A 25,385-nucleotide genomic window follows, 5' to 3' on the forward strand; every position below is an offset into this window, starting at 1 on the left:
CTGCTGCCAGGTCCAGAGTGTCTCATGGGTCCCTGTACGGCCTCCCATTGCTGCTGTCTCCATCGCCACACTCTGCCATGTGCCACTTTCAGGTCTCCTCACACTGCTGGTGGGTTCCATTTTGTCATAGGGTGCTGGCAGATTACGGGCCTCCCATTGCTGCTGCCAGGCCCGTAATCTGCCATGGGCCCCCGTACCGACTCCTCATGCTGCTGCCAGGCCCGTAATCTGTCATGGGCCCCTGTACCGCCTCCTCATGCTGCTGCCAGGTCCAGAGTGTGTCATGGGTCCCTGTACGGCCTCCCATTGCTGCTGTCTCCATCGCCACACTCTGCCATGTGCCACTTTCAGGTCTCCTCACACTGCTGGTGGGTTCCATTTTGTCATAGGGTGCTGGCAGATTACGGGCCTCCCATTGCTGCTGCCAGGCCCGTAATCTGCCATGGGCCCCCGTACCGCCTCCTCATGCTGCTGCCAGGCCCGTAATCTGTCATGGGCCCCTGTACCACCTCCTCATGCTGCTGCCAGGTCCAGAGTGTGTCATGGGTCCCTGTACGGCCTCCCATTGCTGCTGCCAGGCCCGTAATCTGCCATGGGCCCCCGTACCGACTCCTCATGCTGCTGCCAGGCCCGTATTCTGTCATGGGCCCCTGTACCGCCTCCTCATGCTGCTGCCATGTCCAGAGTGTGTCATGGGTCCCTGTACGGCCTCCCATTGCTGCTACCAGGCCCGTAATCTGCCATGGGCCCCCGTACCGACTCCTCATGCTGCTGCCAGGCCCGTAATCTGTCATGGGCCCCTGTACCGCCTCCTCATGCTGCTGCCAGGTCCAGAGTGTCTCATGGGTCCCTGTACGGCCTCCCATTGCTGCTGTCTCCATCGCCACACTCTGCCATGTGCCACTTTCAGGTCTCCTCACACTGCTGGTGGGTTCCATTTTGTCATAGGGTGCTGGCAGATTACGGGCCTCCCATTGCTGCTGCCAGGCCCGTAATCTGCCATGGGCCCCCGTACCGACTCCTCATGCTGCTGCCAGGCCCGTAATCTGTCATGGGCCCCTGTACCGCCTCCTCATGCTGCTGCCAGGTCCAGAGTGTGTCATGGGTCCCTGTACGGCCTCCCATTGCTGCTGCCAGGCCCGTAATCTGCCATGGGCCCCCGTACCGACTCCTCATGCTGCTGCCAGGCCCGTAATCTGTCATGGGCCCCTGTATCGCCTCCTCATGCTGCTGCCAGGTCCAGAGTGTGTCATGGGTCCCTGTACGGCCTCCCATTGCTGCTGCCAGGCCCGTAATCTGCCATGGGCCCCCGTACCGACTCCTCATGCTGCTGCCAGGCCCGTAATCTGTCATGGGCCCCTGTACCGCCTCCTCATGCTGCTGCCAGGTCCAGAGTCTCTCATGGGTCCCTGTACGGCCTCCCTTTGCTGCTGTCTCCATCGCCACACTCTGCCATGTGCCACTTTCAGGTCTCCTCACACTGCTGGTGGGTTCCATTTTGTCATAGGGTGCTGGCAGATTACGGGCCTCCCATTGCTGCTGCCAGGCCCGTAATCTGCCATGGGCCCCCGTACCGCCTCCTCATGCTGCTGCCAGGTCCAGAGTGTCTCATGGGTCCCTGTACGGCCTCCCATTGCTGCTGTCTCCATCGCCACACTCTGCCATGTGCCACTTTCAGGTCTCCTCACACTGCTGGTGGGTTCCATTTTGTCATAGGGTGCTGGCAGATTACGGGCCTCCCATTGCTGCTGCCAGGCCCGTAATCTGCCATGGGCCCCCGTACCGACTCCTCATGCTGCTGCCAGGCCCGTAATCTGTCATGGGCCCCTGTACCGCCTCCTCATGCTGCTGCCAGGTCCAGAGTGTGTCATAGGTCCCTGTACGGCCTCCCATTGCTTCTGCCAGGCCCGTAATCTGCCATGGGCCCCCGTACCGACTCCTCATGCTGCTGCCAGGCCCGTAATCTGTCATGGGCCCCTGTACCGCCTCCTCATGCTGCTGCCAGGTCTAGAGTGTGTCATGGGTCCCTGTACGGCCTCCCATTGCTGCTGCCAGGCCCGTAATTTGCCATGGGCCCCCGTACCGACTCCTCATGCTGCTGCCAGGCCCGTAATCTGTCATGGGCCCCTGTACCGCCTCCTCATGCTGCTCCCAGGTCCAGAGTCTCTCATGGGTCCCTGTACGGCCTCCCATTGCTGCTGTCTTCATCGCCATACTCTGCCATGTGCCACTTTCAGGTCTCCTCACACTGCTGGTGGGTTCCATTTTGTCATAGGGTGCTGTATGGCCTCCCATTGCTGCTGCCTCCACCGCCACACTGTGGCTCCACACTCTGGTTTTGGCCCCGTGACTGCCCAAATGAGTGAAGTGTGCGGTGATTCTAAGATCGACGGCACTCATCTGCATGTCATACTGACTGACAGTATTATTTCTCTTCCCCAGCAGACTCCAAGGGCATTTAAATTAAAGGTACAGTGTTCTGCACTAATATAAAGTCTCTCTGAAGCCTAGAAACACCCTTTTTATAAGTTAAATTCGCAGCGAATATATTCGACTCGAATCGAATTTATTCCGCGAATTCGCCGAATCAGCCGAATCGAATTTTTGAATACTTCGCTCATCTCTAGTGGTGAGGTTGGGGGGGCGGATTTCGAGGTCGGCTGAGATAGGATTTTTTTGGGGGATGGGGGTGCTGAGGTCGGGGGGGGGGGTGGATCTTGACGTCGGCTGAGATAGGATTTTTTTTGGGGTGTGGGGAGTGGGGCGGGGGTGGTAAGGTCGGGGGGGCAGATTTCGAAGTCGGCTGAGATGGGTTTTTTTTGGGGTGGGGGAGTGGGGCGGGGGTGGTGAGGTCGGGGGGGTGGATTTTGAGGTCGGTTGAGATAGGATTTTTGTTGGGGTGGGGGGAATGGGGCGGTTGTGGTGAGGTCGGGGGGGGGGGTTGATTTTGAGGTCGGCTGAGATAGGTTTTTTTTGGGGTGGGGTTAAAAGGGCGGGCGTGGTGAGATCAAGGGGGGTGGATTTGGAGGTCAGCTAAGATAAAAAATTTTTGCGGTAGGGGGGTGGGGCGGGGGTGCTGAGGTCGGGGTGGCTAATTTCGAGGTCGGCTGAGATAGGATTTTTTTTTTTGGGGTGGTGAGGTCAGGGGGGGGGGCTTATTTCTGGTGTCGGCTGAGATAGGTTATTTTTGTGGTGGGGGGGAGTGGGGCGGGGTGGTGAGGTCGGGGGTTGATTTTGAGGTCAGCAGAGATAGGTTGTTTCTTAGGGTGGGGATAGTGGGGCGGGAGGGGTGGATTTTGAGTTCGGCTGAGATAGGGTTTTTTTGGGGTGGGGGGAGTGGGGGTGGTGAGGTCGGGGGGTTGGATGTTGAGGTCAGCTGAGATAGGGTTTTTTGTGGGGTGGGTGTGGTGAGTTTGGGGGGATTGATTTCGAGGTCGGCTGAGATAGGTTTTTTTTTGGGATGGGGGAGTGGGGTAGGGGTGGTGAGGTCTGGGGGGTGGATTTTGAGGTTGGCTGAGATAGGATTTTTGTTGGGGGGAATGGGGCGGTTGTGGTGAGGTCGGGGGGGGGGTTGATTTTGAGGTCGGCTGAGATAGGTTTTTTTTGTGGTAGGGGGGTTGGGCAGGGGTGCTGAGGTCGGGGTGGCTAATTTTGAGGTCGGCTGAGATAGGATTTTTTTTTTGGGGTGGTGAGGTCAGGGGGGGGGGGGCTGATTTGGGTGTCGGCTGAGATAGGTTATTTTTGTGGTGGGGGGGAGTGGGGCGGGGGTGGTGAGGTCGGGGGTTGATTTTGAGGTCAGCTGAGATAGGTTGTTTCTTAGGGTGGGGATAGTGGGACGGGGGGGTGGATTTTGAGGTCGGCTGAGATAGGGTTTTTTTGGGGTGGGGGGAGTGGGGCGGGGGTGGTGAGGTCAGGGGGGTTGATTTTGAGGTCGGCTGAGATAGGATTTTTTTGGGGGATGGGGGAGTGGGGCCACGGTGGTTAGGTCGGTGAGGATGATTTCGAGGTTGGCTGAGATGGGGGTTTTTTGTAATGGGGGAGTGGGGTGGGGGTGGAGAGGTCGGGGGCAGATTTTGAGGTCAGCTGAGATAGGATTTTTTTTGGGGATGAGGGAGTGGGGCGGGGGTGGAGAGGTCGGGGGTGCTGAGGTCGGGGGGGTGGATTTTGAGGTCTGCTGAGATGGGTTTTTTTTGGGGTGTGGGGAGTGGGGCGGGGGTGCTGAGGTCGGGGGGGGGGCAGATTTTGAGGTCGGCTGAGATGGGTTTTTTGGGGTGGAGGGAGTGGGGCGGGGGTGGAGAGGTCGGGGGCGGATTTTGAGGTTGGCTGAGATAGGGTGTTTTTTGGGGTAGGGTTAGTGGGGCGGGGGTGGTGAGGTCGGGGGGGGTGGGTTTTGAGGTCGGCTGAGATAGGATTTTTGTTGGGGTGGGGGGAGTGGGGAGGGTGTGGTGAGGTCGGGGGGGTGGATTTTGAGGTCGGCTGAGATAGTTTTTTTTTGGGGTAGGGTGAATGGGGCGGATTTTTTTTTGGAGTGGTGAGGTCAGAGGGGGGGGGGCTGATTTGGGTGTCGGCTGAGATAGGGTATTTTTGTGGTGGGGGGAGTGGGGCGGGGGTGGTGAGGTCAAGGAGTTGATTTTGAGGTCAGCTGAGATAGGTTGTTTCTTAGGGTGGGGATAGTGGGAAGGGGGGGGTGGATTTTGAGGTCGGCTGAGATAGGGTTTTTTTTGGGGTGGGGGGAGTGGGGAGGGGGTGGCGAGGTCGGGGGGGGGGTTGATTTCGAGGTTGGCTGAGATAGGATTTTTTGGGGGGATGGGGGAGTGGGTCGGGGGTGCTGAGGTCGGGGGGGTGGATTTTGAGGTCGGCTGAGATAGTGTTTTTTTGGGGTGGGGGGAGTGAGGCGGGGGTGGTGAGGTCGGGGGGGCAGATTTCGAGGTTGGCTGAGATGGGTTTTTTTTGGGGTGGGGCGGGGGTGGTGAGTTCGGGGGGGGTGGATTTTGAGGTCGGCTGAGATAGGATTTTTGTTGGGGTGGGGGGAGTGGGGTGGGTGCGGTGAGGTCGGGGGGATTGATTTTGAGGTCGGCTGAGATAGGTTTTTTTTGGGGTGGGGTGAATGGGGCAGGCGTGGTGAGATCAAGGGGGGTCGATTTCAAGGTCGGCTGAGATAGGTTTTTTTTTGGGATGGGGGAGTGGGGTAGGGGTGGTGAGGTCCGGGGGGTGGATTTTGAGGTCGGCTGAGATAGATTTTTTTTGGGATAGGGGAGTGGGGCGGGGGTGGTGAGTTCGGGGGGGGTGGATTTTGAGGTCGGCTGAGATAGGATTTTTGTTGGGGTGGGGGGAGTGGGGTGGGTGCGGTGAGGTCGGGGGGATTGATTTTGAGGTCGGCTGAGATAGGTTTTTTTTGGGGTGGGGTGAATGGGGCAGGCGTGGTGAGATCAAGGGGGGTCGATTTCAAGGTCGGCTGAGATAGGTTTTTTTTTTGGGATGGGGGAGTGGGGTAGGGGTGGTGAGGTCCGGGGGGTGGATTTTGAGGTCGGCTGAGATAGGGTTTTTTTTGGGTAGGGGGAGTGGGGCGGGGGTGGTGAGGTCGGGGGGGGGGGTATTTTGAGGTTCGGCTGCAATATGATTTTTTTGGGGATGGGGGGAGTGGGGTGTGGGTGGTGCGGTTGGGGGGGGTTTATTTGGAGGCTGACTGAGATAGTCTTGTTTTTGGGGATGGGGGAGTGGGGCGTAGGGTGCTGAGGTCGGGGGGTGGATTTTAAGGTCGGCTGAGATGGGTTTTTTTTGGGGTGGGGGTGGTGAGGTTGGTGGGGCGGTTTTCGAGGTCGGCTGAGATGGGTTTTTTTGGGGTGCGGGAGTGGGGCCGGGGTGGTGAGGTCGGTGGGGATGATTTCAAGGTCGGTTGAGATAGGTTTTTTTGTTGGGGATGGGGGAGTGGGGTGGGGGTTGTGAGGTCGGGGAGGCCAATTTCAAGGTCAGTTGAGGTTTTTTTTGGGATGGGGGCGTGGTGAAGTCTGGGGGGTGGATTTTGAAGTCGGCTGAGATAGGGTTTTTTTTAGGGTGGTGAGGTCTGGGGGGCTGATTTCGAGGTTGGCTGAAATAGGTTTTTTTTTGGGATGGGGGAGTTGGGCGGGGGTGGTGAGGTTGGGGGTGGATTTTGAGCTCAGTTGAGATAGGGTGTTTTTTGGGCTGGGTTTAGTGGGACGGGGGTGGTGAAGTTGCGGTGCTGATTTTGAGGTCAGCTGAGATAGGATTATTTTTGGGGTGGGAGTGGGACGGGGGTGGTGAGTTGGGGGGCTGGATTTTGAGGTCGGCTGTGTTAGTAGGGGGTGTGGGGGTAGGGGGGTGGGGCAGGGGTGGTTAAGTCGGGGGGTGGATTTTGAGGTCGTCTGAGATAGGTTTTTTTTTGGGGGTGGGGCGGTGGGGCGGGGGTGCTGAAGTCAGGGGGGCTAATTTCGAGGTCGGCTGAGATAGGATTTTTTTGGGGTGGGAGGAGTGGGGCAGATGTGGGGGTTTGGTTGGGGGGCTGGATTTTGAAGTCGGCTGAGATAGGTTTTTTTGGGGGTAGGGGGGTGGGGCGGGGGTGCTGAGGTTGGGGTGGCTAATTTCGAGGTCGGCTGTGATAGGATTTTTTTTTGGGGTGGGGAGAGTGGGGTGGGGGGTGGTGAGGTCGGGGGGGGGCTGATTTGGGTGTTGGCTGAGACAGGTTTTTTTTTTGGGGTGGGGGGAGTGGGGCAGGGGTGGTGAGGTCAGGGGGTTGATTTTGAGCTCAGCTGAGATAGGTTGTTTTTTGGGGGAGGGGGAGTGGGGCGGGGTTGCTGGGGTCGGGGGGATGGATTTTGAGGTCGGCTGATAGGGTTTTTTTTTGGGGTGGGGGGAGTGGGGAGGGGGTGGTGAGGTTGGGTGGCTTGATTTTGAGGTCGGCTGAGATTTTTTTTTTTTAGGATCAGGGAGTGGGGTGGGGGTTTTAAGGTCGGGGGGGTGGATTTTGAAGTCGGCTGAAATAGGTTTTTTTTGGGGTGGGTGGAGTGTGGTGGGGTGGTGAGTTCGGGGGGGCTGATTTCGAGGTCGGCTGAGATAGGATTTTTTGGGGGGATGGGGGAGTGGGGCGGGGTTGCTGGGGTCGGGGGGGGTGGATTTTGAGGTTGGCCGATAGGGTTTTTTTGGAGTGGGGTGGGGGTGGTGAGGTCGGGGGGTGGATTTTGCATTCTGGTGAGATAGGGTTTTTTTTGGGGTGGGGGGAGTTGGGCGGGCGAGGTGAGGTCGGGGGAGCTGGATTTCGAGGTCGGCTGAGATAGGGTTTTTTTTGGGGTGGGGGGACTGGGGTGGGGGTGGTGAGGTCGGGGGGGGTGAATTTTGAGGTCGGCTGAGATAGGGTTTTTTTGGGATGGAGGGAGTGGGGCGGGGGTGGTGAGGTTGGGGGGGCTGATTTCGAAGTCGGCTGAGATGGGTTGTTTTTTTGGTGGGTGGAGTGGATCAGGGGTGGTGAAGTTGGGGGGGAGATGATTTAGAAGTCGGCTGAGATAGGTTTTTTTTTTTTTAGGATCAGGGAGTGGGGCGGTGGTTTTAAGGTCGGGGGGTTGGATGTTGAGGTCAGCTGAGATAGGGTTTTTTGTGGGGTGGGTGTGGTGAGTTTGGGGGGATTGATTTCGAGGTCGGCTGAGATAGGTTTTTTTTTGGGATGGGGGAGTGGGGCAGGAGTGGTGAGGTCGGGAGGTGGATTTTGAGGTTGGGTGAGATAGGGTTTTTTTTGGGGTGGGGGGAGTGGGTCGGGGGTGGTGAGGTCGGGAGGCAGATTTCGAGGTCGGCTGAGATAGGGTTTTTTTGGGGTGGCTAAGATAGGGTTTTTTTGGGGTGGGGAGAGTGGGGTGTGGGTGGTGAGGTTGGGGGCCGCTGATTTCAAGGTCGGCTGAAATATTTTTTTTTTAGGATGCAGGAGTGGTGGGGGTGTTGAGGTCAGGGGGGTGGATTTCGAGGTCGGCTGAGATAGGGTTTTTTGGGGTGGGGGGAGTGTGGCGGGGGTGGTGAGGTCGGGGGGTGGATTTTGAGGACGGTTGAGATAGGATTGTTTTTGGGGTGGGGGAAGTGGGGCGGGGATTTTGAGGTTGGCTGAGATAATTTTTTTGGGGATAGGGAAGTAGGGCATGGGTGGTGAAGTCGGGGGGGGTAGATAATGAGGTCGTCTGAGATAGGGTTTTTTTTGGTGGGAGAAGTGGGGCGGGGGTGTTGAGGTCGGGAGTGGATTTTGAGGTTGGCTTAGATAAGTTTTTTTTTGGGGATGGGGGAGTGGGGCGGGGGTGGTGAGGTCAGGGGGGGCGGGTTTTGAGTTCGGATGAGAACATTTGTTGGGGGGTGGGGCCGGGGTTGTGAGGTCAGGTGGCGTGTTTTCGAGGTCGGCTGAGATATTCTTTTGGAAGGGTGGGGGGTAGGGCGGGCAGGGTGAGGTCGGGGGGCAGGATTCGAGGTTGTCTGAGATAGTTTTTTTGGGGGGTGGGGCATGGGAGGTGAGGGCAGGGGGGTGGGTTTCGAGGTCGGCTGAGATAATTTTTTTGGGGGGGTTGGGTGGGTGGGGGTGGTGAGCTTGGTGGGGCTGGTTTCGAGGTCGGTTGAGAAATTTTTTAAAGGCGGTTGTGGGGTGGGGCGATGGTGGTGAGGTCGGGGGGGGCAGGTTTCGTGGTCGGCTGAGAAAGTTTTTTTTGGGGGGTGAGGAGGTGGGGCGGGGTGGTGAGGTCGGGGGCGGGTTTTGAGGTCGGGTGAGATATATTTTGTTTTGGGGTGGGGGGGTAGGGTGGTGATGTCTGGGGCAGGTTTCGAGGTCGGCTGAGAGAGTTTTTTTTTTTTTGGGGGGTGGAGGGTGGGGAGGAGGAGTTGAGGTCAGCGGGGCGGGTTTCATGGTTGTCTGAGAATTTTTTTTTTGGGGGGTGTTGGGGGGTGAGGCAGGGATGGTGAGGTGGGGGGATGGGTTTCGGATTCAGCTGAGATGTTTTTTTTTGGGGGGTTTGGCTGGGTGGGGTGAGGGTGGTGAAGTCAGGGGTGCATGTTTCGAGCTCGGCTTTTTTTGGCGTGGGGGGGTAGGGTGGGGTTGGTGAGGTTGGGGGGGCTGGTTTCGAGGTCGGCTGAGAGTTGTTTTTTACGGTGGGAGGAAGGGCGGGGGTGGTGAGGTTGGGGGGGCGGTTTCGAGGTCAGCTGAGAATTTTTTTTGGGGGGGTGGGGCCAGGGTTGTGAGGTCGGGTGGCAAGTTTTCGAGGTCGGCTGAGATATTCTTTTGGGGGGGTGGGGGGTAGGGCGGGCGTGGTGAAGTCGGGGGGCAGGATTCGAGGTTGTCTGAGATAGTTTTTTTGGGGGGGGTTGGGTGGATGGGGGTGGTGAGCTTGGTGGGGCGAGTTTCGAGGTTGGTTTAGAAATTTTTTTGGGAGGCTGCGGGGTGTGGCGGGGGTGGTGAGGTCGGGGGGGCAGGTTTCGAGGTCGGCTGAAAATAAATAAGAGTTGAAGATGAGGCAATAGATTAGAAAAAATAGAACAAAAAATAAAATAGAATGGAAAAGTATAGGATATAAAAAAATAGCATAAAACAGAATAGAATACAAATAGAAATAATATAACTGTCTACTTAAATTTGAATTTGAATAGAATAAATTTGAATTTCAAATAGAGAAAATTGAATTCAAATAGAACAGAAGATAATGGAAAAGAAAATAATAAAAAAGAGAAACCAATGGAATAGAATTAAGTGGACCGAATATAACAGTCTTCTGAAATTTGAATAAAATAAATTTGAATGCAAATAGAATACATTTGAATGGAACAGAATAGAATAGAAAATAAAAGAAAATAATAGAATAGAAAAAAACAATAGAATAGAATTGAATAGAAAGAATATAATTGTCTTCTGATATTTGAATAGAATAAATTTGAATTCTAATAGAATAGATTTGAATGGAACAGAATAGAATAGAAAATAAAAGAATACAGTAGAATAGAAAATAATAAAATAAACAATAGAACAGATTGGAATAAAAAGACTATAACAGTCTTCTGAAATTTGAATAGAATAAATCTGAATTTGAACAGAATAGATTAGTATAGAAAAGAACAGAATAGAGTGGAAAAGAAAAGAATAGAATAGAATGGAAAAAAATAGAATATAACATCACCATAAAATTTAAATTTTCACTAGAATAAATTTGAATTCGAATGCCGGTTCTAAATTTTCCGAATTGGGACAAATTGAATTCAATTCTACTGAATTCACAAAATTCAAATCGAATTTGAAAATGAATCAATGAAAAGAATTCTCACTGCGCATGCGCGGCTCAGGAAAGCGCAGCGCGGCGATCGGCGGTGCAGTGTGTCCCTCGGACACAGCGGATCACCGATCACGGAAAGATCCGAAGATGTCGGCTCGGTCATGTGATCGGCTGTGTCCAATCACAGCTGATCACATGTAAACAGGGAAATGCCGGTTGTCGGCATTTCTCTCCTCTCGAGCTGTCACGCTGACAGCTCGAGAGGAGAGGAGAGCCGGTAATTGGCTTTCGGCGGAGAGGACATGTACACTGATCATCAGGGCACTGATGATCAGTGTGCCCTGATGACCAGTGTAGCCCCAGCAGTGCCACCTGTCATTGTCCATCAGTGCCTTATGTCAGTGCTCATCAGTGCCTCGTGCCAGTGCCCATCAGTGCCACATCAGTGCCACATATCAGTGAGTGCCTACCAGTGCACATCAATGCCACATATCAGTACCCATCTGAGCTGCCTTTCAGTGTCACCCATCAATGCCAATCAGTGCCACCTATCAGTGCTGCAAATCAGTGCCACCTATCAGTGCCAGTCAGTGCCGCCTATCAGTGCCAGTCAGTGCTGCCTAATAGTGCGCATCAGTGCCGCCTATCAGTGCAAGTCAGTGCCGCCTAACAGTGCAAGTCAGTGCCGCCTAACAGTGCCAGTCAGTGCTGCCTATCAGTGCTATATATCAGTGCCATGTATCAGTGCTGCCTTTCAGTGCCCATCAGTGATGCCTGTCAATGCCCATCAGTGCCACCTACCAGTGCCTCCTCATCAGTGCCACCTATCAGTGTCCATCAGTGCAGCCTATCAGTGCCCATCACTGCAGCCTCATTAGCGCACATAAGTGAAGGAGAAAAATCACTTATTTACAAAATTGTATAACAAAAACTAAGAAAAAACATCTTTTTTTCAAAATTTTCAGTGGTTTTAGTTTGTTTAAAAAAATAAAAATCCCAGAGGTGATTAAATACCACCAAAATAAAGCTCTATCTGTTACAAAAAAATGATAAAAAATTAATATGGGTACAGTGTTGCATGACCGCGCAATTAATCATTCAAAGTGTGATAGCGCTGAAAGCTGGAAATTTGCCTGGGCAGGAAGGGGGTATAAGTGCCCTGTAGGCGAGGGGTTAAAATGGAACTTCACTCTTTCAATCAACATGGATCATTTTTATCCTTATGCTGCTAGTAGATAGAAAGGAAAGTATATCATATTTACTTCTTTTAAACTTTTTGTTACATTTCTTCAGTTACTTCCTGGTTTCCATGCCTAGGCAAATGATGTCATACATCCCAGGAGTCTTCAGGAGGGGCGGGTTCTCAGCTCAGCCTATTGCTGAGCTAAGGGCAGATGGATTCCAGGAAGTAAATGCTACATAAATCACCTGCCCTTACTCAAGATGGCCACTGCCAGAAGCGCCAGGGGGTGTTTTTCAAAATGATTTCCCAGCAAAATAAAACATGGGTACATGGATGGATGGGGGGTGGGGGGAATGGGGGGGGGGTTGCTTTGAATATTAAAAATGAATTATATAGCATTTTTGGTTTCTGGTGCTCAGATACAGTGCAGTTCTACTTTAATTAATGAATTAAAACAAAACCTGTCAGGAATGGACTGGCCAGCAATGGTGGGACTCACCTGCCTTATGAGCTGCAGTACCAGGGCTGGCCAGCGGGTGCTCCCAGCAATCAGAGACTCAACCTTGCAGCCAGTCAAACACCTGGAACTGATTATACTGGTGTATTTAAGGGATGGCCAGACCTGCAGACTCTGCCTTGGTGTGTGTTTCTCCTGGGCCCTGTATCCTGCTCCCTGCTCCCTGCTCCCTGTTCATGTTCCTGTCTGATTCGTTGCTGACCCTGCTCTGATCCCTGGCTTTGTCTGACCATTCTCCTGCTCCTGATCCCTGGCTTTGTCTGACCATTCTCCTGCTCCTGATCCCTGGCTTTGTCTGACCATTCTCCTGCTCTGATCCCTGGCTTTGTCTGACCATTCTCCTGCTCCTGATCCCTGGCTTTGTCTGACCATTCTCCTGCTCCTGATCCCTGGCTTTGTCTGACCATTCTCCTGCTTAACCCCATACGTTCTGACCTCCTGTTGATAATCCCGGCCTGCCTGACGACGCTTGCATTGTATGTACTGTTATCTGTGGGTGGTTGGTTTGGTTTGTTTGCACTGTGTTATGTTTTAGTATTGCACTGCGTTTATGTTTGTATTGTTAGTGTTAATAAATTATATTTATAACATATCTGAAGCCTGCGTTTCCCTGCGTCAGTCACACACCTCTGGTCATACCCCGGAGCCCTGACATTACACCAAGGCCAATCCTGACCAGAAGTGGCTGCACAGGGAAGCCATCTTGGTTTGTTGATGGGAAGGATGGATCTTGATGAGGTTGTGTATTTATATCTGCTAGTGTTTGATGACAGGGAGTATACTTATCAAACTCTGAAGGAGTATCCCCGGGATGAACTGCTAGAATGTATACGGCTCGCTCATGTTCTAGTAGATCAGGGCACAGAATTCTCTGAGGTGCAGCCATTGATTCAGATTTGTGTGGAGTTGGTTTCATCTGGTACCCCCGAATGCAGGGATGAATTTTTGCCGCCATTTAGTGCCGACCAGGTAGAGTCCCTGGTGTGGTTATTAGAGGATGATGTGGATTGCTTCTTGGAGCATTATGCTGCATGTTCACCACAGATACTAAGAGATTGTATAAACGCAGTGCAGTCTTTAGTCAGACAGGCTTTGTGTAAGCTCAGCTTTGTTCAACCCATACTGCAGACATGGACAGACTTGTTGCACCCAGCCTCAGTCAGCTTACAAAAACCCAGTCCTGCTTCTAATCTATTTCCTCAAAGCTCTATTCCTGCATTCCCAACAGCTCCTCCTGCCCTGCTATCTACCGCATGTCAGTACCCTGTTCCCACTCGCTGCACCTATCCTGCCTTTAACCCTGTAAAAAAGCCCTCTGTAGCAACTGCTCCCTCCTCTGTTCCATCCTCCATCTCTTCTCTGTCTCCAGCTGCTCCATTCGTTTGCAGACCTGCGTTTACTTGCAGTGCTCCAGTAGTTAAAACCAGAAAAAAGCGAAAATTCTTTCCAACCAATACCATCCTGCCAGTATCCAAACCGGTTAGCCTGCCGTCTGAGAACCTGCCTTCCGTGGTTCAGCCTGGTGCCTCGGCACCCGCACTTCAGCCTGATGCCTGTACCCAGCCTGATGCCTGTACCCAGCCTGATGCCTGTACCCAGCCTGATGCCTGTACCCAGCCTGATGCCTCTCTTCAGCCTGATGCCTCTCTTCAGTCTGATGCCCGCTGTCCAGCCAGAAGATCCAATGTCTGACCCAGTGCCAGCGGTCATACCAGTTGACTCGGAGCCCACTGTTGTGCCTGGTGACTCGGTGCCCGCCGCTCCGCCTGGGGGCCCGATGCCTGTCGCCCCGCCTGGGGGCCCGATGCCTGTCGCCCCGCCTGGGGGCCCGATGCCTGTCGCCCCGCCTGGGGGCCCGATGCCTGTCGCCCCGCCTGGGGGCCCGATGCCTGTCGCCCCGCCTGGGGGCCCGATGCCTGTCGCCCCGCCTGGGGGCCCGGTGCCTGTCGCCCCGCCTGGTGGCCCGCTGCCTGCTGCTCCGCCTGGTAATCCGATGTGCCTCTGCCCGGAGTCCAGCCCGATGTGCCTCTGCCCGGAGTCCAGCCCGATGTGCCTCTGCCCGGAGTCCAGCCCGATGTGCCTCTGCCCGGAGTCCAGCCCGATGTGCCTCTGCCCGGAGTCCAGCCCGATGTGCCTCTGCCCGGAGTCCAGCCCGATGTGCCTCTGCCCGGAGTCCAGCCCGGTGTGCCTCTGCCCGGAGTCCAGCCCGGTGTGCCTCTGCCCGGAGTCCAGCCCGGTGTGCCTCTGCCCGGAGTCCAGCCCGGTGTGCCTCTGCCCGGAGTCCAGCCCGGTGTGCCTCTGCCCGGAGTCCAGCCCGGTGTGCCTCTGCCCGGTGTGCCTCTGCCCGGTGTGCCTCTGCCCGATGTGCCCCTGCCCGGTGTGCCCCTGCCCGGTGTGCCACTGCCCGGAGTCCTGCCCGGTGTGCCAGTCTTTGATATCCGGCCAGTTACCAGACCCGGGCGGTGGAACATTTTGCCCAGCTAGGACTGTTTGGAGCGTCCTGAGGCCGCTCCTTGAGGGGGGGGGGTACTGTCAGGAACGGACTGGCCAGCAATGGTGGGACTCACCTGCCTTATGAGCTGCAGTACCAGGGCTGGCCAGTGGGTGCTCCCAGCAATCAGAGACTCAACCTTGCAGCCAGTCAAACACCTGGAACTGATTATACTGGTGTATTTAAGGGATGGACAGACCTGCAGACTCTGCCTTGGTGTGTGTTTCTCCTGGGCCCTGTATCCTGTTCCTGCTCCCTGTTCCTATTCCTGTCTGATTCGTTGCTGACCCTGCTCTGATCCCTGGCTTTGTCTGACCATTCTCCTGCTCCTGATCCCTGGCTTTGTCTGACCATTCTCCTGCTCCTGATCCCTGGCTTGTCTGACCATTCTCCTGCTCCTGATCCCTGGCTTTGTCTGACCATTCTCCTGCTCCAGATCCCTGGCTTTGTCTGACCATTCTCCTGCTCCTGATCCCTGGCTTTGTCTGACCATTCTCCTGCTCCAGATCCCTGGCTTTGTCTGACCATTCTCCTGCTCCTGATCCCTGGCTTTGTCTGACCATTCTCCTGCTCCTGATCCCTGGCTTTGTCTGACCATTCGCCTGCTTAACCCCATACGTTCTGACCTCCTGTTGATAATCCCGGCCTGCCTGACGACGCTTGCATTGTATGTACTGTTATCTGTGGGTGGTTGGTTTGGTTTGTTTGCACTGTGTTATGTTTTAGTATTGCACTGCGTTTGTTTGTATTGTTAGTGTTAATAAATTATATTTATAACATATCTGAAGCCTGCGTTTCCCTGCGTCAGTCACATACCTCTGGTCACACCCCGGAGCCCTGACAAAACCACTCGGTCCCTAAAATTAGCTCCCTTAAATATAGATGCCAAACGGCAAATATTGCAGATCTGAGAATAGCCCCTATTTACCATATTACCCCAAGTATGAGCCCATGTATACCTAGGGACCCAGTGGCCTATACCAGGGGTGCTCAACCCACATGTGGCCCTCAGAGCCCTCTGATGTGGCCCTCAAACTGAATACAGGAGTTTTGGTGTGTTTTCAGAAATGTGCAACATCCATAAGATATAATAGAAGTCAATGGCAAAGCACAGCTAACCTGCAGGAAAGCCACAGGTGCACTGTGCTGTAGCCATGGTGCGGGTAAACCGCAGCACGTCATTGTGAAAGCAACCTCATAAGGGGCTCAGGACAGTAAGGGCTTGTTTACATTGTGATTCAAGACAATTAGATGTGTTTTTATTCACCCCCCCCCCCCGACCACTGGTGTAGCATCAGAGGTCACAATGGCGTCCTCGTGCCATGTTCCAGGGGGCCCTTGCGGCCTCACAGTCACATTCTTTTTTACACTTGGACAGGAGGGGTTCATTATCATCTCCCAAATAAAGAAGGAATGGATGTTTGATGTGACCCAATGGACTATATCGAAGACCTAATTATACAGTTCACATTCGGCTCTGGTGAATTTATTCCTTTCTGTGATTCTTCTAATTATCGGTAAAATATCAATGAGAAAAAAAAGCCATCTTTTTTGGATTTAATTTCAGAATGCCATAGAAATGATTCAAGTAAGCACACAGCGTTCACTTTAGTGGACAAAGTTCCCAATTACCTGGTGTTTCGTTAGCTCCTTTTTCTCCTTTCGCTCCAGTTGGTCCGGCATTACCTTGTTTAATTGTAAAACAAAAAAAATTATGTACATAATAAAAAAAATAAAAACAGTTCTAAAATATCAGTTTTAAAAAATCATAAAGAAAAAAAAAATTTAATTAAACTGTCAAAAAGCCAGTATAGTTTCCTGTTACTGATGTTCATGTTTCTCCTGTATTTAAACTGGTAAATGTAGGCTCTTGCGTCATAGAATGGTGGTATTCCCGGAATTGGCGGGCAAGTGATGGCTCTTCTACAGTTCAGGGCTTACCTGGAGCTCCTTTGTCTCCTCTTTCTCCCTTTGGTCCTGCTGGTCCCTGACCTCCTCTTGGTCCAGTTTGTCCAGTGCTCCCTGGTGGTCCAGGTGGACCTAGTCATGGAATACATTGAAAGAGTTAAAGTGGACCTCTTATCAGATATATTGCCCTTCTAAAGGAAGCTGTGCAGTGGTGGAAAGCCTTAACCCCTTCCCCCCTAAGGGTAAAACAAATCTTAATGTCTAAGCACAATTTTGCAACGTTAACATGTTAGTAAAACCGTCCATATCATCACAACTACTTTGTTCTTCCAGGTGGATTATACCTTGCTTTTTTCAGGACAAATTGGGCTTTCATTTGGTGGTAAATGGTAATGGATATCTCCTGATTTTTTTTTTTTTTATTATCAAAGGAAAACTGGCCCAAAATAGTAAAAAACGCATTTTTTAAAATTTAGCTGTGTGTTTCTTGTTACTACCATAACCTACCATCAAAGAACAACCCAAAATAAATTCTCCAGCTCTTGACGATCACAGTGATACCATATATGTGTATGTTATTTGTTGTTTGTACCCGTAGTACAGCCCAGAAACAATAGTGCGCATTTTGTTTTTGTCTTTTTTTTACCTAAAACACACTGACATCAATTTTTTTAATCCTGACCTTTGACCCTGACCTTTTGACCTTGACCTTTGACCCTGACCTTGTCCCAAACACTTACCCTGGCACTGAACTAGATCAAACCTTGATCTAGGTATTTTTTCTTTATTTTTTCTTTTATTTTTTAATATTTATTTATTTATCTATTTCTTTTTTTTTTTCCCCGTCAATGCCAGGAGTTAGAGAGATACAATGTATCTCTCTCTTCCATTCATAGAGAGAAAAAAAAAAACAAGGGGCCAGGCTGTACAGTGACTGATCACTGTGATAGCCAATCAGAGGCTATCACAGCGTTCATGTGACCCGGAATCGGTAGTCCTGGGTCCCGATCATTAGAACGGGACCCGGTACTCTCAGTGACACTGCGGTCTTTGTGCTGGGAGCGCGCCGTGCGGCACGCTCCCAGCACATAGACAGGTACTCAAATATGCGGCCTGATGGAAAAAAGCCCAGTTCTGTGAGGCCGCATATTTGTGTTACATTGGCGTCAAGGGGTTAAGGATATGCGTGTTTTACGCCATCAATGAGTGCGGCTCCCTATAGTCTAAAGGACAGTAATTCGGCCCTTCAGTTAGAAAGTTTGCAGACCCCTGCTGTAGAGTCTTGGCTGATTACCCGTCTTGTTACACAAGTTACTATTATGGATGAGCTTTGGGTTCGGGTCGAGCATTGCTTCACAGCAAACCCAACCCATTCACAGTTTGCAGACATATTGAACTAATATGAACTTTCAGTACCATAGCAACCAACTACCAATAATACACTATCTGGCCTTTAGGTCAGGTGGCTCATAATGGCCAAAAAAGGGGTCTTTATTGTGTACCTGCCCCCTCATTTTAAAATCTAGGGTCCCCAGCCATATTGACAAGGCACTTAGCTGTGATAGGGCAATAAATTGCATTGGGACAGGTTAGTGTAGCGCTTGTAGGAACTGGTCTTATAAAACAGATGTGAACTCATTAGGTAGCAAACTACTGTGCATCTTGGGGGTTTTTGGGGTGGTGGAGGAAAAGATTTTTGCATGGTAATGCATTCTGAGGTGTTATATGCAGCTTTAGTACAAACTCTCAGCATGCACCGTCTACAGCAGCCTTTCTCAACCATGGAGGAACCCTTGAAACAACTTTCCACTCCTGCTAATAAGAACTTTAGCTAAAGCTCACAGTTCATCATCGTGATGGTCACTGGGAAGAATGCTCCTTACATTTGAGGTCCACTGGGAAGAATTCTCCCTTACAGATAGCTAAAATGATCATTGGTCAATGGCTACTTTTTTGAGAGGCAGAAACTGCTCAAGGAGCCCCTAACAACCTCTGGAGGAACCCAAGGGTTTCATGGAACCTTGGTTGAGAATGGCTGGTCTACACTCACAACAAGCTGAATGTGTGTTTCCAACCCTGGCAAGGTCTTCCCCCATGTTGAGGGCATGTGACCTGGTTTGGTTCAGGAGGTAGGATGTATGCTCGTCCCTCTCTTTCCTGGCCAGCTATGCTGCATGCTCAGATAAGGGTCTAGTATACTTTTTTGGAGGGGACCCCATGTCTTTTTTTTTATGTATACGTGGGGTTTTCCCCTGAAATCCATACCAAGCCCTTTGAGGAATTTGGGGGAACCTCAAACAAATGTTTTTTTTGTGGGGGTTCCCGTTAAAATTCATACTTGAACTGAAAGGCCTTATCTGGGATAATCCAACAAAAACATTGTAAGTGCCCATGGGATTTATTAGCAGTACATCAAACAAACAAAATTCACAAAAATCATTTAATATAAATAACAACACAATACAAACCTTCACAATTAAAAGAAACAAGCTGATTTGTTAGGAACAATTCATCTTCAAATTTTCAATATGTTTTCACAGACAGGTCCACAAGGTGCCAATGATATCCCTCAAAGGGATGAATGTGCTATTAGTGTCTTCAATTCTGATTTTTGAAATTTTGTTTTTGAACATCATGTCAAAACTGATTGGGTATTCAAGAAACACGTTGCTTTTAATATAGAATAATTTTTGTTGTGTTGATATTTATAATAAACGTTTAATTTTGTTTGTTTTTGGTAATGTACATCTAAAAAATTCCAATGGGCACTTACAATGTTTTTGTTGGATTATAATATTAGGGATGGAGGTACCAGATCAATGAATGAATGGAATGAATGGAATCACTGAGATAAATGGATTTCCCAGGACATTTTTTTAGAAACTGAATATAATGGCTGGGAGCTGTCATTTTGGTGGCAATTGAAACATTTTTTTTTTGCAAATGTTATGTTGCAGGGGTAGGCAACCTTTCAGAGGTTGAGATCTACCTGGACAACATGGAGAAAATCAAAGATCCCCAAGGGGAATGGGGGAGGGCACCCTTAAAAAAAATAACTATCAAGCCCCCAATAAAAACACAGCATAGTGTCCTGTACCTTCCCACCCCAATTAGAGTCTTTTGCTCCCCTTCACATCATCTCCCTGACAGTAGTGTCCTCTGCCTGCCCCACAGTAGTTCCCCCTCTCCCACAGTAGTGTCCCCTGCCTCCCCAGAGCAGTGTTCTGCACATCACCCCCCCCCCAAAAAATAGTGCCCACTGCTCCCCATAGCAGTGTCCTCTGCCCCCCTTCTATCCCAGGAGTAAGGTCCTCTGCCCCTTCCCCTATAGCAGTGTCCTCTGTCTCCACCAAAGCAGTTTTTCTGTCCCCTTCACATCACTCCCTCCCCCACTGTAGTGTCCTCTGCCCCCCCATAGCAATGTTCTCTGTCCCCTTCACATAATCCCCCCACTGTAGTGTCCCCTGTGCCCCCATAGCAGTGTCCCCTGTCCCCTTCACACCTCCTCACTGTAGTGTCCTCTGTCCCCCCATAGCAGTTTCCGCTGTTCCCTTTACACACCCCACCAGAGAGTCCTCTGCCCCTCAAAATCAATGTCCTCTGTCCCCTTCATACCCTCCCCCCACTGTAGTGTCCTCTGCCCCCCCCCCCAGTGTGATGTCGTCTGTCCCCCACACACACCTCTCCCCCCACTGTAGTGTCCTCTGCCCCCCCATGTGATGTCCTCTGTCCCCTACACCCCCCCAATGCAGTGTCCTTTGTCTCCTTCACCCCTTCCCCCACTGTAGTGTCCTCTGTCCCTTTTCATACCCCCCCACTGTAGTGTCCTCTGCCCCCCCGCATGTGATGTCCTCTGTCCCCTACATACCCCCAATGCAGTGTCCTTTGTCTCCGTCACCCCTCCCCCCTCTGTAGTGTCCTCTGTCCCCTTCATACCCTCCCCCCCACCGTAGTGTCCTCTGCCCCCCCCCAATGTGATGTCCTGTGTCCCCTACACACACCCCTCCCCTCACTGTAGTGTCCTCTGCCCCCCATGTGATGTCCTCTGTCCCCTACACACCCCCAATGCAGTGTCCTTTGTCTCCTTCACCCCTCCCCCACTGTAGTGTCCTCTGTCCCCTTCATACCCTCCCCCAACTGTTGTGTCCTCTTCCCCCCTCCAATGTGATGTCCTCTGTCCCCTACACACACCCCCACTGTAGTGTCCTCTGCCCCCCCATGTGATGTCCTCTGTCCCCTACACACCCCCAATGCAGTGTCCTTTGTCTCCTTCACCCCTCCCCCACTGTAGTGTGCTCTGTCCCCCATCAAGTGTGATGTCCTCTGTCCCCTACAGACACCTCTACCCCCACTGTAGTGTCCTCTGCCCCCCCATCTGATGTCCTCTGTCCCCTACACACCCCCAATGCAGTGTCCTTTGTCTCCTTCACCTCTCCCCCCACTGTAGTGTCCTCTGTCCCCTTCATACCCTCCCCCCCACCGTAGTGTCCTCTGCCCCCCCCATGTGATGTCCTCTGACCCCTACACACACCCCTCACTGTAGTGTCCTCTGCCCCCCCATGTGATGTCCTCTGTCCCCTACACACACCCAATGCAGTGTCCTTTGTCTCCTTCACCCCTCCCCCACTGTAGTGTCCTCTGTCCCCTTCATACCCTCCCCCCCACTGTTGTGTCCTCTGCCCCCCCAGTGTGATGTCAGCTGTCCCCTACACCCCCCCCCCCCACTGTAGTGTCCTCTGCCCCCTCATGTGATGTCCTCTGTCCCCTACACACCCCCAATGCAGTGTCCTTTGTCTCCTTCACCCCTCCCCCACTGTGGTGTCCTCTGTCCCCTTCATACCCTCCCCCCACTGTTGTGTTCTCTGCCCCCCTCCAATGTGATGTCCTCTGTCCCCTACACCCCCCCCCCACTGTAGTGTCCTCTGCCCCCCCATGTGATGTCCTCTGTCCCCTACACACTCCCAATGCAGTGTCCTTTATCTCCTTCACCACTCCCCCCACAGTAGTGTCCTCTGTCCCCTTCACACCAGCGTGTACACTCTCCTACCCTACACTGGTGTATAGCAGAGCAGAGAGCAGGCAGTCTGCCAGTATGGGATAGAGGGTGGGAGCTGACGGAGTTTAATCTTTTACATTAACAAGCTGGTAATTGGTTGCTAGGACCGCCTGGCAACCAGTCACCCACTGGTTAATGTGAGAAGTTAACTCCGGCAGCTCCCACCCTCACCCTCTATCTAGTACTGTGACTCAGCAGTGAAGAGGGGAGCGGCGCAGGCTGGGGAAAGGACTGTAAGCAGGGCTGTGTTCCTGATCCACTCATCGGCTGCCCACGGTCAACAGAATTATCGCGATCGACGGCTTGCCGACCCCCGCTGTAGCAGGTTGTGTACATTGTACAGATGAACCACTTCACTGGCAGGTTCAGGGCACCTTCCTATCATGTTATTTAATGGTGTTTTGCTCTCACTTCTGTTTAAACCTGTCTGTACCAACTAAGGGGAGTGTTCTGAGGCTAACAATCACAATCCAGGCACTCATGGACTACATTTAAAGGGTTAAAGTAGACCTCTCATCAGATATATTTTGTTATGTTAAGCAACTTTAATGGCATCCCAGTCTTATTCCATAGGGTTCAATACTGAGTTGGCCCACCCTTTGCAGCTATAATAGATCCAACTCTTCTGGGAAGGCCGTCTACAAGGTTTAGGAGGGTGTCTATGGGAAGGTTGGACCATTCTTCCAGAAGCACATTTGTGAGGTCAGGCACTGATGTCGGACGACAAGGCCTGACTCGCAGTCTCTGCTCTAATTCATCCCAAAGGTGTTCTATGGGGTTGAGGTCAGGACTCTGTGTAGGCCAGTCAAGTTCCTCCACCCGAAACTCCATGTCTTTATGGACCTTGCTTTGTGCACTGGTGTGCAGTCATGTTGGAACAGGAAGGGGCCATCCCCAAACTGTTCCCACAAAGTTGGGAACATAAAATTGTCCAAAATGTCGCCTTAAGAGTTCCCTTCACTGGAACTAAGGTCCCAAGCCCAACCCCTGAAAAACAACCCCACACCATAATCCCTCTCCACAAAACTTTACACTTGACACAATGCAGTCAGGCAAGTATTGTTCTCCTGGCAACCACCAAACCCAGACACGTCCATCAGATTGCTAGACAGAGAAGCATGCTTGGTCACTCCAGAGAACACGTCTTCACTGCTCTAGAGTCCAGTGGCGGCATGCTTTACATCACGGCATCCGACACTTTGCATTGCACTTGGTTATGTAAGGCTTGGATGCAGCTGCTCGGCCATGAAAACCCATTCCATGAAGCTCTCTACGCACTGTTGTGCTAATCTGAAGGCCACACCAAGTTTGGAGGTCTTTAGCTATTGACTCTGCAGACAGTTGGTGACTTCTGCACACTGTGCGCTTCAGCATGCGCTGACCCCGCTCTGTCATGTGACGTGGCCTACCACTTGGTGGCTGAGTTGCTGTTGTTCCCAGTTGCTTCCACTTTGTTATAATCCCACTAACAGTTGAGCGTGGAATATTTAGTGGCCAGGAAATGTCACGGATGGACTTATTGCACAGGTGACAACCTATCGCGGTACCACGCTTGGAGTCACTGAGTGACCCATTCTTTCAACAATGTTTGTAGAAGCAGTCTGCATGCCTAGGGGCTTGATTGTATACACCTGTGGCCATGGGGGGATTGGAACACTTGAATCCAATGGTTTGGAGGGAAGTCACAATAGTTTTGGCAATATAGTGTATGTCTAAATCAAGGACAGGTAGCAGGAGAGCTGTCAGCAAGTACACTATTAGGTACCAGCACTATGGACAGACGTTGTCAGGTAAGAGGGGCATTGGTGCAGGGAATACACTTTTAAAATTTTTTTTTTTTAAAATACAGTCCAGAAAACATAATGGAGCCTCAACTATTAAATGTACAAAAACTATGGTATATGTTCCTTTTTTACCTGATGGCCCACTGTTTCCTCTTTCTCCTTTTGGGCCTGCTGGTCCAGTGGTCCCTGAGGTCCCATGGGTTCCTAAACAGCCTTGTGATACAGTTACTGAAACAATTAATATTAGGATACCATGTATAATAATATATATTAACAACCTCCCGCCCTGCCTATTATAATAATACGGCCGGGTGGGAGCACCATTATCCAAAGTGGATGTCATATGATGTCCTCCCGCTCGCATGGTTCTTCACAAAGGTAACACTGTACTGCTCTGGTCACAGTATGTAAAAAACATTGTGAAAAAAAATTCTAAAAAAGCTAAAAAAAATGGAAAAAAAAAATTGACGCTGTACTGGTTTGGTGGCAGCATGTAAAAAAAAATTGTAAAAAAAACCCAAATTTTATTTAATGTCTTAATGTTCCAAAAAAAACAAAAAAGTGTGACAAGAAATACAACTTACAAAAACTCACCATGCCTCTTGCTAAATACCTCGGACTGTTTACATTCCAAAAAGGGGTCATTCTGGGGATATTTGTACTGTCCTGGCATAGGGCCCCAAAAAATTAGGTAGGCTGTGATTACATCAGAACTCAATTTTCAAATATATAACATGAATTGTAGACTCTATAACTTTCATACAGAGTAATATCCAATAATGTAGGTTAGTTTTACCCAAAAAATTTAACAGAATGCATTTTGGCCTACATTTATGAGGAAAGATTATTTATTTGCTAACTTGTATAAGAAAAACATGTTTTGCTTCAAAATGTTCAGTATCTTTTCATTTATATAGCAAAAAAAAAAACCCCTGAAAAACTTTGTGGTGATTAACCCCTTGCCCTCCTGAGAATTTACCCCTCTTCCTGACCAGGCCACATTTTGCGTTACGGCGCTGCGTTACTTTAACTGACAATTGCACGGTCATGCAAGGCTGCACCCAAATGAAATTTAAATTTTTTTTCTGATGAACTGAAATTTCTTTTGGTGGTATTTGATTGCCTATGCGTTTTTAATTTTTTGTACTATAAAAAAAAACAGACAATTTTGATAAATAAACAATATTATTGACTTTTTGCTATTAAACATGTCCAGTAAAAAAATTAAAAAAATCAAATTTCCTGATAAATTTCTGCCAAAATGTATTCTGCTCCATATCTTTGCTAAAAAAAATCCCAATACATGTAAATTAATTGGTTTACATGAAAACTATAGTGTTTACACATGGCGGTATAGATACTGGGATTTTTTTTTCTTTTTTTCTACTAGTAATGGTGGTGATCAGCTACTTATAGCGGGACTGCGGCGGACACTGGGGGGAACTGACTTGGTATCACTGACATCCCCAGTGACCCCAATACAGTGATCAGTGCTAAAAAAAAGCACTGACACTGTACTAATGGCACTGGGCAGGAAGGGGTTAATATGAGGGGCGATTAAAGGGTTAACTGTGTGCTGGGAGTGGTTTACTAGGGGACAGGGGTGTGTGCTTCACTGTAAGCACACTGCTCTGGATGGCTGTGCACAGCTGACAGGAACGAAGACTGTTAGGAAACAAAACAGTCTTCCTCCCCGTCGGAGATGCTCGGTAATCACCGGGCAACGGCAGGTAATTACCTGGCGGGATCCGGTGATTGATAGCCGCGGCCACGAACGGCAGCGTGGGTAGGGCCCCCTACCTGGAACTATGTATACGTGATTTTGCGCACCCTTGCCACCCTGTAGCAGTATATCTGCTATAGGGCGGCGGGGAAGAGGTTAAATACCACCAAAAGAAAGCACTATTTGTGTGAAAAAAATGCTTAAAATTCCATTTGGGCGCAGTGTTGTATAAATGAGTATTTGTCATTCAAAGTCTGACAGCTCTGAAATGTGAAAGTTGGCCTGGACTGGGAGGCGGTGAAAGTGTCCGGTATTGAAGAGGGTATTAGTTACCTGTGACAATAGAGAGTCTAATGAGACCTAAACCATGTGGTGGGAACAGGGAAGTCTTGATGAACACAACACCACCCTCATTTTTTCCAAAATTCACAAGTTGCTGATAAAATTGGTCAGATATTTATTTCATGTCTTTGGTGAGAAGC

The 25,385-nt window shown here is 50.9% G+C and overlaps 1 protein-coding gene across 1 annotated transcript in view; it reads right to left on the bottom strand.

The window, feature by feature from the left end:
- Nucleotides 1-25,385, bottom strand: part of LOC149466237 (uncharacterized) — a 102,115-nt gene that overhangs the window by 45,065 nt on the left and 31,665 nt on the right. The window contains exon 5 of the mRNA XM_089672718.1: nt 23,313-23,384. Coding sequence (XP_089528844.1) covers nt 23,313-23,384 — 72 coding nt within the window. The remainder of the gene's footprint in view (nt 1-23,312; nt 23,385-25,385) is intronic.

The sequence above is a fragment of the Staurois parvus genome, unplaced genomic scaffold (assembly GCF_062004578.1).
Source record: "Staurois parvus isolate SC_StPar_1 unplaced genomic scaffold, SC_StPar_1.0 ptg000132l, whole genome shotgun sequence".
NCBI classification, from domain to species: Eukaryota; Metazoa; Chordata; class Amphibia; order Anura; family Ranidae; genus Staurois; species Staurois parvus.